General features: G+C 38.8%; 1 protein-coding gene across 1 annotated transcript in view; it reads left to right on the forward strand.

Moving 5' to 3' along the window:
* The window catches only part of LOC118332903 (netrin receptor UNC5D-like), a 142,051-nt gene that overhangs the window by 102,898 nt on the left and 23,996 nt on the right, over window positions 1-15,157 (forward strand). Inside the window, 4 exon segments of the mRNA XM_035668336.1 lie at window positions 10,015-10,189; window positions 11,273-11,440; window positions 13,904-14,068; window positions 14,408-14,440. Coding sequence (XP_035524229.1) covers window positions 10,015-10,189; window positions 11,273-11,440; window positions 13,904-14,068; window positions 14,408-14,440 — 541 coding nt within the window.

Raw genomic sequence — 15,157 nt, forward strand, 5'->3', positions numbered from 1 at the left:
GTGTGTGTGTATGGCGTGTGATGAATGATTCAGCTCACACAAATGGAGCATTGGTGTACCACGAGTCTCCCCTATGCATTGTGGTCATCAAATAGGCAACTCCTCATGCATTCATTAATGTGACTCTGGCTAACAAAGAGAATGGTAATAGTAAATAATGCAGGTACAAATCCAGCTCCCTCTAGTGTGACTTGCACTGGGAAGGAAATACTCACTAGTTGGGAATGTGGCTGTACTTTTCTCTTTTCATGACTTTAGGCATTTCCGAGAGGTTAAAGCCTATTCTGTAACCAGCACTGTGAAATTTGGCTCAGAAAGAAGCTGTTGCTCAGCTACAGTTTCAGTTTAAGGAATTGAGGTCACGATGCAGTGTGATCTGTTGAACCCTATTTGTATTCTTGGCATATTTATTTTGGTCATGACATTTATTTAAATCTTTCATACTTCTGCGATTTCGAACTGATCCTGATGGAAATTAATGCTTGTGATGAAATGCAAACAGTTAATTTGAGGAGCTGACAAGAAATGCTCAGCTGACAAGATGCAAATGAAATGAGTTCCAACTTTGCATGCTGCTTTAAAACATAAACGCTGTACAGCCGACTTTACAGCTTGAAATCCCCTTATGTCGCTGCTCTCTTCATGTTCTCAGAGGCAACACTAACAGTGAGAGCGCGAATAACTTTATCCGCATCTCACTGTAACTAAGCCAGCCGTGAGTTTACTGGGCTGCTGTGTAGGATGTTAATGAATGGCATATTATCTGTCCCAGCAGTGATAGAGGCAATAATCTGTGCACACTGTAAGTCCGACCACAGAGAATGTATCGTAGTAAAACAGCTTAAATCCACTTCGGTTTATTGGTGACAAGAGCCAAGATGGCCAAATCTTTTCACTTGGCTCTACTTTTTATAGACAGGGAGCTATTTAGAATACAGATTATATTCACTGTAATGTTGGAGTTATTACATTATTGCCTCTGATTAGAGCATAATAATCAAAATGTTTCTTTGACCCAAACTGAAATTAAATTTCCTTTTGCTCATATGCTCAGTGTTTGTTCTGACTTGTGTACTTATTTGATCAAAATTATAGTTACCAAAAATAAGATTTTATTCATTTATCTGCAGTGATAGCAACACTATACATTAGTGTTCTGACTAATGATGTTGGTGCTGGTAATTTGACTGGTGCAAATTTCTGTTTGACTTGAAAAGAAGCCCTAAAATCAAAATCACCAGAGGATGAAGATGATGCACACAATAATGACTGGATACTGAATGTAGTTCCAAGAAAACAATTAAGGCACCATCAGGGAACCATCATTTTATGTGACATAACTGCACTTTTTATTTCCTGGACAAGATTTAGCCTCACACAGCGACACTACACATCTCAAACTCGGTTGTCACTATGGGCTATTATTTTGGAAAGTATCTAATAATGACTGATTAAGCGCAGTAGCTGAAAGCCCAACCAGTCAGTATAGAGACTCTTTGAAACTTCCAAACCTTGTAAAAACACATTTAGGAGGCATCTGTCACAACAAGGAAAGTGATTCTTTTATAGAAAGGATTCATGTTAAAGTCTGACTTTCAGAGAAAACTGTCAAACATATATTACACGGACAACTTTAAGTGACATCCAAGCAAATAACCAGTCTCGCCATCTCTAAACAAGCGAAGTGTTTGCTTTATAAGGTTAAAAGTTGAGTGGCGGAGACAAAGAAAATGTCTCCAATAACTTCAGAAAAAAACTGTTTTACAATCATTAGCCCCGCATTAACTGCCCAAGTATTCTTTACCAAGTGTAATTAATCATCAAGCGTCTCATCCAAAGTCATTTGAAGTACTTAAAATGTAATTATTCAGTGATGAACATAACATTTCCAGAGATGGTGTGGAGATAAACCAAGGACACAACAAGGGTTTAGCCACCCCCGCCTCTAGAATATGCTACTGTCAGATTTGGAGGGCTCATTTGTTTAATGTGATTTCATGAAAGTCATTGTTGCATTGAGAAAAGGCCATAGATGACTGAGGGAAGGCAGAGAGGGTGCCGGCATGAGGGAAGTGAAAGGAGGAGGGCGCTTGTTAATGAAACTCAACCTTAATTGAATCAGATGGAACAAAACCTACTGCAATGCTTTGTAATCGTCTTCATGTCGCTTTCACTTCCCATTTAAGTGATTGTAAATGTAGGTCATTACATTTGCTTGCAGAATAATTGAGTGTTTAGGCCTGATACGGGGACGAATTAGAATGACTTGAGCAGGACATGCTTTTTTTTGTGAGTCAAGTTTGAGATGACACCTTTCTGCACATAAACACAGAGTGCTGCAGGCTCTCTTATCTCAACCTCTTCAAACAGCTTAAAGCTATCAGAAAAATGAAACCGCTGCATGGCTCAAGGGCCTCCTGTTGACCATTTGATGCTGCTCTCAATATATTCTGAATTCATTTCATTTACTCTCTGGTCTGGCTGGAAATGAATGAACAAAGCAGAGCAGAGAGAAAGTTGCCAAACAAGACGAAAGTTCCAGTGAAAATCCAGTTTGAATTAGCTGCTGTTTAATGGTCAACATGGTGACCTTGACACCTCACAACCCCACCACCAGCAGACTGCCGTAAGGCCTGGTCGGCTGGGTTAGGTGTGGTGTAGTTCAACACTGGTTGCTGCTATCTAAGTGGAACAAATTTGCCAATTAAGCAAATCCGTTTCCTCTCCTCCCCCAGGCACTGGCTTATCAGGCTCATTTGAGTCTGTCCTGTCCCTGCCTTCTCATCAGCATGTGCATCTCTCTATCGCTTTCCCCCGAAGGGGAGACTCTAGGACCGACATAGAATGCAAATCACACTCTGGGTTTATACACTTCCTGCAGCGAACACTGGGAAAGAGCGAAGGAGGGGCAGAGTGAGAGAGATAAATCAAAGCAAAAACATGAGACGGAAAAAACAACCAAAAGACAAGACGATTACTTTAATTTAGTTTAGAGAAGGAATTCTCTGAGATAAGGACCTTAAAACATTACCACTCACCACCAAAGAGAAAATTCATATATATTCTACTCATATGATCACAGAGTGACTAGAGGGACAACTGTGTGGTCAGGTACGTTGAAGAAGACAGCAACTGAGGCTGTTAAATGAGCTCAGATGGCCTTTTATGGAACACATTTGCCGGTTAAGCAAATCCGTTTAACTGCCTTAGTTGTTGTCTTCTTCAGTGTAACTGACCAAATAATTCTCCCTCTAGAGAGAGACTATAATCTCTCTGTGAGCGTAGGAATATGATTAGGATTCAGAATCAAAGTCTTCATAGTTTTCCGATAAGGGAGCTGGTTATTTCCCCAGTCATCAATTCTAATTCATTTTTCTATAGATTCCAGTGTCTGAAATGTGAAATTAATCGTCCAAAAAAGCAGCAAAAGGCCTTCATCTCTCTGTGAATATATACAAAAACATAATAAGAGTTCATAGCTCCTCAATCTGTGCCAGGCATGGCGAGATGACTCATTGGACAAAACAGAAAAAGTCCAAATACTTCCCAGATGTTAGTCCCTCATGTAATCTTTGCAATTTATCGTCTCCTACTCATGCCCATATGTCATCGACCTGTGCTAAGTTTAAAAAATGTTGGTCTCTCATTTTTAAACAATCTAAGAAGGCCTGAACAAAACTGTCGACCCATGCCATAGCCATCTTCTGTGCCCCTCCAGACCCCCACGTACTGTTTAAGACTGAAGCTGACTGTATTGCCTTTTTGTACTTTCTTATGTTAGAGGAAATCTAATTTGTTAAGGGCCTCCTCCAATATTGTGTAGTATAGCACTATTTATCAAAATCCCAATAAACAGAGTTTAAAAATAATATATACAAACTCAAACATTTTGAAGAGCAGCAATTTATTTTTTATCATTTGTTATCACAAATAACTGTGAGTAACACACAGGCTAATTAAACTATTAGACATAAAAATATAATAAAAAGAGAGAGACAAACAACAACTATATACAGTGTAGTCACAGTATAACACAGAGCTAATACAAGGAACAGGGACAAAGACTGCTACATATAAAAACATGTGACACCCTAAACAATTCAACAGTATTGCCGAGAGGGTGTGTGAATGATCCTGAGCGAAGGGCAGATCGATGCCGCAGTAATCGATACTTCAACACTCAAACACAGCTCACTTGTTATCGATACCAACTTAAAGGGATTGATTAGAAAGTTGTTGTGTTTTTAAGTGTGGTTTCAAGGTTCTAGCAGACATAAAAAGCCCTTAAATAGTGCATGTTTGTGCCAGTGAACAGACTCTGGTCCCAGAAGTACCGACCACAGCCATCCTCAGTCTGCTTTTGTTAACATTGCAGTGATTGATTAAAGCAGACCTGTGAAATAAGTTAATACTTTCATTGTTTTGGTACTTTAATGTGGTTTATAATATTAGATTCACATAATCATATAGAATAATTTGTTAATATTCATACTTTTTAAAGCATATTTTTAAAAACTGGTGTTTCCCATGCTTCATGTGTAATTCAAGTATAATGTATTTTAATGATATAGACACAAATAAGGCAATACATCCTAAATAAATATATTTTTAACCTACAACTGTAAATCTATGAACTCTTGACCACTCATGTATGCTTCTGTAGTGTGTGAGTGTGGGTTGTAGTTTGTATAAAACCTTGGCGGGGTATCATACACAGTATAGGTAGCAATAGCAAATTATGCATTGCATGTCAAAATATCTTAAGTAGTATTAAAATGTATTTCTATTGACATCCCTGTGTGGTACGTTCCATGGAAGTTGCAGCTGGTTAAAGTGTGGTAATTTTCTAAATATTATATGCTGTTGGGCTAGTTTATATTAATATCATATAGTTTCTTTGTTATATTTTGTTTCCAATTTAATTGCCAAGCGCTGATCAATAAATGTCGTGGACCTGTACTGGTAAGTGGATGAAGTTAAAGTAGCTTAAAATGGAATTATCAGCACCAGTACAAGTACTACAACATGTCCTTGAGTAATGGACTTGTTCATTAACATGTTAAAAACACCCGGCAGTTGGGATGAGTCTGCCAAACTCCCCCTTCTTTTTTCTTCCCTCCTTCCTCCTTTGAATCCTCATGAATGGAGTGGCGAGTGGCATGTGACGTACGTGCGTGCCAGACTTGGGTTGTCATTAATGGTGGTGGCACACATTTTTTGGAAATGTGAGTAATGTTAACGTTTATTTTTTGTTGAGGAAGGTGTTTTAGTTGAGATTGGTGTCAATCTGACCCCTTTCAAGGCGATTTGGGTACCATATTATGGATTGATCCAAGGACCCTATTTATTGTTTCTCCTGCGTTTCTAGAGCTGCCCTTATGTCGTTAAAGGTGTTGTTACTGTTATATGAAATCGCACATATTATGATAATGTTGTGTGGTTGTTGTGGGTGTTGAGCGCAACGATCAATTCTTGATTTTTAGCGACTCAAATGTGATTGTTTCTTGGTTTCTTTAATCCCTCTGTGACGCTAACTGATATCTTTGGTGTTGTGGACAAAAAGATATTTAAGGTGTACCTTGGGCTTCTTTTCTTGATATTTTATGTACCAAAACTAATTTATAAGTTGGAGAAAATTTATTGGACAGTTAGTTAATAATGAAAATGATATTGGTTGGACCTGTTCATTTCCTCATTATCACAAGTCAGTGTTTTGGTGCCAAAGCAATCTGTCTTTTACCATATATAACAGTTGTTGTGTTCAGAGTGTGAAGATATAAATGAAAGTTTTACTTATTAGCATGGTTGCTGCGCCGGTATTATATGAAATATATTATATGGGGTGCGCCAATGGCATTGTCATATAGTATCCGTTGCTTGAGCCAGGTTTACCTTTCGCAGGGAGGGCAGGCTTGTACAGATTGACTTTAGAGACGTACGAGCAGATAGGCACTTTAACATCTTACATATAACGTTATATGTTAAGATATTGTACTTCCTGGGGTTGCGATAAAATACCTTTTTTATGGTCGCCTTATTCAGTTAAGTCGTTCATGTATAGGATAAGGAATCTATGTAAGGACACTGATGGGAGTAAAGGGTGTTCAAGTGTCCCTTTGGCAAGGTCAATCGGGGACCTGGGTCAATGTCTCACTACTTCCTTGTTTCATCCCCCCCTCTCTCACATTGTCCCCAGTGTTTCAGTCTAAAAGTGTGAAAGTTTGATCAACCCCACGCTTTAAAAAAAGCAAGGGGTTCATTTCATTGACCTAATTTAGGGTTGGAATTTGATGGCATTTCAATGCTGTTCTTTATATATTTATGTGCATTCCGCCAGGTCATGGACAAACCCTACCCCATATCATTATGTCATTTATATATAAACTATATTATTTAATTTTTGCCAGATACTTCTTGAAGGAATAAGATCATTCTTATTGTACTGTGGTTTGGTATTGTTATCGTGTGGCATCTTTATGGTTTTGCTGGCAGTATACTCTCTGCACCCACTTCAAACGTCTTTGTTTACATTGTAAATGAGTCTAAAAGATTCTTTGTCTAACGATTTAATGAAAATATTCTGCAATAGACGGTAGTTGCATTTCTCGTCATCAGTTTTTCTTGCTCTTTAAAATTGTTTGTCAATGAAAAAATATGTTCTATATATCAGTGGTGGCTCGGTCTCTGGAATAGTTTGCTTTAAGGATGCATTTTAGTTTTACTCGGTCTTTCCAGAAGGTGGGATATTACCTAAATGTTTGAAATATATTTTTTAACAACTAATGTTTAAATCTGCGGTGGCTGTCAAGTTCATTTGGCTACTCTCTTAATATGGTCCCATTGAATGATGTCGGGAGCGAACAAAAGGGTGGAGGGTTTAATTTTCAATTCAGTTGTGTTACCCAATTATGCTTTTTCATCAACTTGTCTAGCCATCTGCAGCCTGCAGGATATGTTCTCTATTTATTTTTTTATTTTTTATTATTTATTTTTATTTTTTTTTTTTTTGGGGGGGGGTTTCTGTAGTTTGAAGTTGTAAATTGAAGTGTTAATTAAAGTATTTGATATGATATTTCTCAATAGGAATGCGCGGAATAGGAGGTGACCAGTGCTTCTCAGTTTTGATTAATGTGACTCTTTCAATCAGAGCACACCGCAGTTAGTAAAATAGCTGTTTTTATCGAGAGTGAATATTATAAAAGCAGTATAAGGATGGAGCTGCGTGTGAATCTTCCCTAATGTAATCTGTGTTGTATTTAACAAATTACCTTCAGTCAGTGTTCAAAATAGTCGCTGCTGGTTCATATAGACAGCTTTAAAGGTTTCGTCTGTGACAATGTCAAGGCCATTCTAGTATATTTTCCTGGTCTGTTTTTTTTCTCTGCCATGCTACTCTGTGCATTTCGGCCTGCCATCCCACCTTGCCTGCAATACCCCTTGTTCCCCATTCCCATCACCTGAACTCCCCCACCCCATGTGACACTCTCTACTTTCCCATCAGCGTAGATTATATATAGCAATATTATATCTTAACTATATAATTATATCAGGTCATTTATTCATTCCCCCCAGATCTTATTTTGTGTTTCTCTCTTATAAGTCCAGCCATTTTCTCTATCTGCCTGAGTTTCGCCTGTTATGAAGTCTCAGAGTTGTGCTTTTGGGTTTAGAAATGTTTAGTCTGACATTAGAGATGCCTTTGAGGGAAAATCTTTTCGAACGCTGCAGACAATACACAGAAAATGTATCATGTGACCCTGGTGAAAACAGCAGAGCTCACCTCTGTCATCCTTTTGTGAAAGAGGCTGCAATATTTGCACAGAAGGTGAAGAACAAACTTCCTACTTGTCAAGGTTAATTTCCTACTTCCCAAATACTACATAGAGCCGCAGTCGATTAGAGAAAGTATACAATTAGAGGAAGAAAAACTGTGCAGCTGATAGATAGATAGATAGATGATAGTAGCTAGACTAGAGTAGATGTAAGATAGATGAGATAGATAGAATAGATTGATAGATGACTAGATCGATAGATGATGATAGATAGATAGATAGATAGGAATGTGATTGCACAAATGATCCTTTAAAAACATTCAAGTAAAATAATAATGGCCATGATGAAACCACAAGGGTACATTTTCTATGATTAAATTTGCAAATTGTTTCCACCATGGAAGGTTGAAACTGACTGCTTCCACAGCTGAGTAGATTAATGGTAGCAGCTGTGGAGAATGTAATACAGCATGGACGGCAACACAGGGGTTGATTAGACATTGAAGGTATGAAATAGTGAAAGGCAAAAATATAAAGACAAGGATTGATAGAATGACCGATGTGGCCCACCAGTGTGGTTGGTTGGGTTGTCTTGAAAGCTGTGGAGCCAAATGATGAAAAAAGTTAAATTAAAGGCACATGATGAAAGACTTCTCGGGCCATCAAAAGGAGAAAAAAAAGAAACATTTGTGACAACATGACTCCTGATTTCCCAGCTCAATTTTTTCATCCAGGGTGCTTCGAAAGAGCAAAGCAATCTCTGAGTTTGTTGGCTGTTGTTATATTCCCTTGGCAAATGGACACTCTCTACAAACACACACACAAACACACTAGAGTACAACTGCATGCACAAACACATGGAGCTCCCAGTGGGGTGGAGTTTTTAATCCTCAAATACACTGCCATAAATCAAGCCCCACTCCCTCATGCCCCAGCTCGTCTCTCTCAATGAAAAGCTCAAGCCAGTGGCACATTAATAGCAATTTACAGGGTCAGTCATGCGAGGAGAGGAGCATCAACAGTGCGTCCTTTATTTTGTAGTTCCTTATTATTTTCACTCACTACACGGCCCCTGAATTGGTAACGATAGAAGATTTTTCCTACCCACTGCGTCACTCCCACCGACCGGATGTTGTACCTTTCCCACAAACCTCTAATCTTGCTATCTGCATGTGTCCTCTCACTTGTCTGAATAAATGTAGTAAGATACCAGATAAATTAATGAAAAACACCTTCTGCGGTAGTGGTGGTTTCTTCTTTAACATTAAGGAATTATATCACACACTTTCCTCAGATCACGTCTTTAATGACTGGTGTATCAAAGCAACCGCATACAGATGTCTCCATGTACTGGATACAGCCCTCTCATTTTTTGTATGGTATAAATACATCTGTATTGTAAATAGAAAACAAACATAAGCACAACATACCTGTTCTTATCAGATAATCTTACATTACTACTGTGCATGATGCTTTCATTTAACACCATTTAATATGTAACACCTTCCTAAATGTTATTCCAAGGCAATAACCAAGTTTTTTTTGTATAGCACATTTCATTCACAAAGGCAATTCAAAGTGCTTTACATAATGCAATAAAAACAGAAAAGAAAGAAAAACACTTAAATGCAGATTAAAAGAATAAACCTTTTTTATGAGGAAGAGAGACATAAATACAGGGTGCAATGGCATTATTGGGAATATTTTGTTCAGTCAGAAGCAGTGCAGAACACCAAAGATTGTAAAGTTGGTGCAGGTAACTACTGTAAGTGCAGCTTCTTCATGTTCAGGTGAGGGTTCAATATGGTAGCCTAAAATATTTTGGTACAAAATAATGAGAGGTTCATAGACATGCAGCAGTTCATGAAACTATATTCTCTGACACACTAGAAGCTAGTGGAGAGTCCTGGGAAATGGTGTGATGTGTTCTTGTTTCTTGGTCTTAGGACTTGAAGCATGTTGCAGATGTGAGTGCTGGATAAACAGTTGAAATAGTCATCTAAAAGCAATGGATAGTTAAATGTTTGTATGTTGTTTATGAAAAGATATTGTAACAATATCCACTTTGATGTCCTTAATAGTGTTAAATAACATCCACTTTATATTTACCATTTATCAGAACACTTTGAGTGGTGCAGATAAAGGCATCCTTGAGCTCATTTGAAAGGGCTGTGGAATCACACAAAAAAGTTTCAGGGTAAACAACAGTGCTTATGTTACTCATGTGCTCTGCTGTTTTCAGATGGAATGGCTGAAAAATGAAGAGCCTCTCAGCTCAGAAGGTGTCATTGATACAAGAGGCGACCATAATCTCATCATCTCCGAAGCCCGCCTCTCTGATTCCGGAAACTATACCTGCGTTGCCAGCAACATTGTGGCCAAGAGACGTAGTGCCACAGCCACTGTTGTAGTCTACGGTAAGATATCAAATTATAGATGTCCTTTTTTGTTATTTTTCAAAAGAAAATGTGTCTAAGTTTAGAGTCTGTCTCAGCCAAAAAGGCGTGGCGGCAGATTTTTTTTAAGGTTGCAGTACAGATGAGGAAAACAATGTCAAACAGCTTTCTTGTCGGCATCAAAATATCAATTTTCACTACAGAAGTAGGCTGTCAAATTGGCGCCATAAGCTAATTCCCCAAAGTCATTAATATAAAAAGCACTGCTCAACCACAGCGTGTGGTCTTTTTCACACAAGAGTCTAATGAGCAGGTAATGGGCAAGTGATCCCTCATGTGTAAAAACAAGGAGACACAGGCACAATATTTACAAGAACTCAATTATTAATAGTGGAAAGGCAGTGACGTGGGTCACAACTCCCCGGCTTTTATCTGCCAGCACTAAACACCTTGTGTGGAACGCTTTCTATAGCCCGCAGGCCAGCAGACACAGTTTCCAGCATTTTATAGCCCGTAGAGAGCTCTGCAGAGACAAAGGAGAATAAGTGAAATTATAATGTCATACTAGCACCACCTCCTTTCACACCAGAGGAACACCTTGTTAATTGGATTGTTTCAGTGCTCATTTTACTGACCTTTCATACTGTTATTTTTATTTTTTCAGGGAGGACATTTAGCGGCTGTAGGAATTCATCTAATTCCTTCTGACATCCCATTGTTGAGGCCCATCAATAATTAATTTCCTTAATGCTAATGAAGTCTCTGACAGGCTCACTCTACGGATAGGCTCAGACAGATGTACAATAGCGGAACATAGTATTTCTTCCTGCGCTATGACGGCAAATGAGCTGATTAGTCAATCATCCCGCATTATTTTAAGCAACAAATCAGAAGAAGTCTTGAGTAGACTGAAGGGAAGACACCATTGATCATCTTTGTAAAGACACCTCAGTTTTCTTTTTCCTGATAAGACATTCATTGTCACCTTTGAGTGAACCCCTGCTTTTTTTGTGACAGAAAATATACTGTTACCACAGAATGTAGGATATTTTCTTTCTTATATTATCCATTCATCTTTTTTCCTTTGTCCTGTGGCACACACAGTGAATGGAGGCTGGTCGTCATGGACAGACTGGTCTCCCTGTAATGTACGCTGTGGTCGCGGTGTGCAGAAACGTTCTCGCACTTGCACAAATCCAGCTCCTCTCAATGGGGGAGCCTTCTGCGAGGGCATGTCAGTGCAGAAGAGCACCTGCAACACGCTGTGTCCAGGTGAGCATACGGAGTCTCCATGCTGTTATTGTTTGTGCATATGCTTAAAACCATGCAGAGTTTTTGGAACTGTCCTCCCACCTCGCAGGTTCCAGTTAATAGTTCTGTTCAAGTCATGAAAATCTTAAAATCTACTCCAGCGATGCATGCAAGGAAACCCTGAGATTTGAGATTTAGGTGTTTGAAAGCCTTCATGAGCTATATAGTGAAATAGTTCTTGCACTAAAGGAACAGTGCAACATTTTGGGGGGAAATGCTCATTTGCTTTCTTACCAAGAGTTACATGAGAGGATTAATACCACTCTTATATATCTGCCCAATATAAATGATTAGATCTGGAGTTGGTCCCCTGGCGCTGTACAGTGGTTGCCCACTACTCATAGTACTTAGGATGTGTTAAATGCAGAAGATGAAACTATACGTTGTACTGTGTGCGACTGTATGTGTGACAGTAAAGTTGATTCTATTGTAAAGCCATAGCCAGCAGGCAGTTAGCTTAGCTTTGCATTAAGACTGGGAGCAGGTGGAAACAGCTTGTCTGGCTCTGTGCAAAAGTAACAGTCATCAAGACCATATCTCACCCATATGTTTTCTTCTGTTCCCTTTGCACTCATTCATTCATGCATTCCCACTACTATCTAAGTAGTAAGTAGTAGTAAGTCTTTGCACTGTAACTTTCATATACAGTGACATTTCACATATTTTACATATTTTTTGTGTGTACAGGTCTATATACATATATGTATATATACATTGGTTTGCGTTATTAATTGGTACTATTATTTTATTGCCAATTACATCATTTTATTATATTCCAATTTAAAATATTTGACTTGTTTATATATATTTCTCTTTGTGTAGCATGGAGGAGGCTGTAACTGCATATCACTGTGAAATCCTGTATTGTACAATGACAATTGAACCCTTTTGTACAAAAAGCAAAATATAAAAAAACATTATTTGTAGTTTTACGAGAAGATACGTGCTAGAACTATTTCTTGGACTCTCTGGAGTCTTGTCAGCATCATTACTACGCCTGACTAAGTAGCAGTGCAGCACATAAAACCACAAATTGTTGTTTTTACACTTCAGCCTTTGTACACATGAACAAACTAGAAATAATGTGTTAATTAGTGAGCTTTAGAGGTACTGGCGGTGGATATTTATCTTATTTTATTTTATTACTTTTTAACCTTTGGACAGAGCCAGAGTCGCTGTATCCCCCTGCTTCCAGTCTTTATGCTAAGCTAAGCTAACTGTCTGCTGGTCAGAGCTTTATATTTAACCGACGAACTCTTGGCAAGAATGCAAAGTATATTTCCCAAAATGTTAAACTATTCCTTTAAAAACACTGCTGTCAACAAGTCCTTGAATGCATCAGTGTGAAGGTTTCTCTCTGCTTACAAATGCATTAACGCACAATGATAGTAAATCTGACTAAAAGTTAAGGCAACAGTATGGTCTCTGTGATTGATTACTACTTAGTTTAAAGTCTCTGTAAGTTGATTTTAGTACCTGAAATTAACAGAGAACTGTGTCAGTGTGGAAGAAAGGAAATCAGTCTAAAAGCTTTGTAGTTAGCGGTAGTGTCCTTTTATCCAGTTACATTTCACTGCGAATGCATTGCATGTCCCCACTGCTGATAGTGACAGTGGTTTGTATCTGAAATCTAATACAGCGGGCCTTACAAAACAGCAAATGAGGGGAATATTAATGGGAAAAGGAGAGAGGGGTGAAAAAAGAAAGAAACCTGAGTGAGCGAGAGAAATAAACAGAAGCTTAGGTTGTGAGAGGAAGAGCAGAGCTGCAGTTCCAGTTATCAAAACCTCTGTGTAATCTGCTCTGCCCAAGTGTTTTTTCTAGACAAGACCAAATTTATGATTTCAACCACAGCACCAGTATAAAAGAAAATGCTCATCAGGTTTAAGAAAAACAAAATTATCTGGGGAAGGCAGTGCATTCCTCCAAACATTATCTCCTCTTTGCCAACTGTCTCCTTCTGAAGGATTCTTTCTACCGCATCGGAGTTTGAACATAAACGCGGTGCATTTGCGTTTAGATTAGCAGGAAGAAGGGAACTTTGGAGGTGGAAAGGAGACTTGATGGAGTGTGGCATAAGAGTGTATTTGTGCTCCAAGTCAGCAAGACAGCACAACATTTTGGCACCATGAGGAGGAAAATGTTTTTGTATAGATAGTAGTGCAGCTTTTACTCTGAAACAGGTTTCTCACAAAGTCCTAGAGAACATTTAACCGAATCAACTTAGGCTTGATGTTTGAATCTTTTACGAGGAAAGTTAACTTTTTTGTGTCAGTTGGTTCTTTTTCTGTATTTATCCGTATATTTATTCTTCTGTGCTTTACTTGTAGAAGCGGGTTTGCATGTGTACTCCAACCACATCAAATCTGTGTATGTGCATCCTTGTTTTTCTTAAGCGTTTGTATTTGTATCTGACTCCCTCAGTGGATGGCAGCTGGGGGGAGTGGAGCGACTGGTCGGTGTGTAGTTCAGACTGCGAGAGGCAGCGCAGCAGAGAGTGTACGGCTCCGGAGCCCAAACATGGAGGACGGCTCTGTGACGGGGTGGCGCTGGCCACAGACAACTGCACTGGCGGCCTCTGCACACAGAGTGGGTAACATCACCATCTCTCTCCACTGGTTAACTAAAAAAAAAGATAGTTTAGCATCATTACTGTCAGTCCCATTGTGTTCAGGGACTGTGTCATTATAGATTTACTGTTCATCATTTTTGGCAGTGTGGGCTAGATCATGATCGTCATTATAATCATGCTCATTACCAAGACCCTCATCCATCTTCATTAGTCATCCATTCCACTCTATGAACGTAACACACAGTGTGCGCAGACATGGATGCATACACAAGTAGTAATCAAATAAACTAAGACTGGTAGTTTTCAAAAAGGTTAAGGAGAAACTCTCAAATCCTGATGTTTCTCTGTCTTTGCAGATCGAAAGTTGCTACATGATGCTAAGCCACAGGGTGAGTTTCTCCTCAGCTTCCACTGCTTATTATTTTAAAAACAATCACATCCATGGAGATCTACAACCATAGCCTGGAAGAAAACCTGATTCTGATCGGAGAAAAGTGCACAATAATCACCAGACAATGATTGACAATTAATTGGCTGGTGGGTGCTCTTTGTTTCCAGATAGCCTCGCTGCTCTTGTTTAGTGTGATCGTCACCATTATAACTTATTCTGCTTGCTTCGGCTGTTGCTAGGCTACACTTCTGCTATTCGTTGGAGATGCAAACTTAAGTCCATGTTTGAGGAGCGGGGATACTGACAAAACAGTGTTTTTATTGAGAACCATCAGCAGCGGTTGATTCAGCATGTTGAACCGGCAGTAAGTCAGAGAACTATGTCTGATATGTGATTCAGCCTAACAAGTAAGTAATGTTACCCTAAAAGAGTGGAATGCCCTAAAATAGGAAACAACACATATATTGTGATGGCTGGAAAGCATGTGGTACAAAAGGGAAAAAATGTCTGACAGGTGTGTTTATGTAAACTAACACACTCTGCTTGACTCGTTGTGAATTCTCCCATACTTACTTAAAATAGAGGCGAGAGTTATTTCAGACACAGATGTTCTGACAGATAGGTAACATGTATGAATAATAAGTGGAAAATACAAGTGATTTTTCAGTTCATTGCTTGGGTGAATTTTAGCAGATGGGGAAAATAAATAGATTTC

The sequence above is a fragment of the Morone saxatilis genome, unplaced genomic scaffold, assembly GCF_004916995.1.
Source record: "Morone saxatilis isolate NCDOM2014 unplaced genomic scaffold, NCSU_SB_2.0 Contig21, whole genome shotgun sequence".
NCBI lineage: Eukaryota > Metazoa > Chordata > Actinopteri > Moronidae > Morone > Morone saxatilis.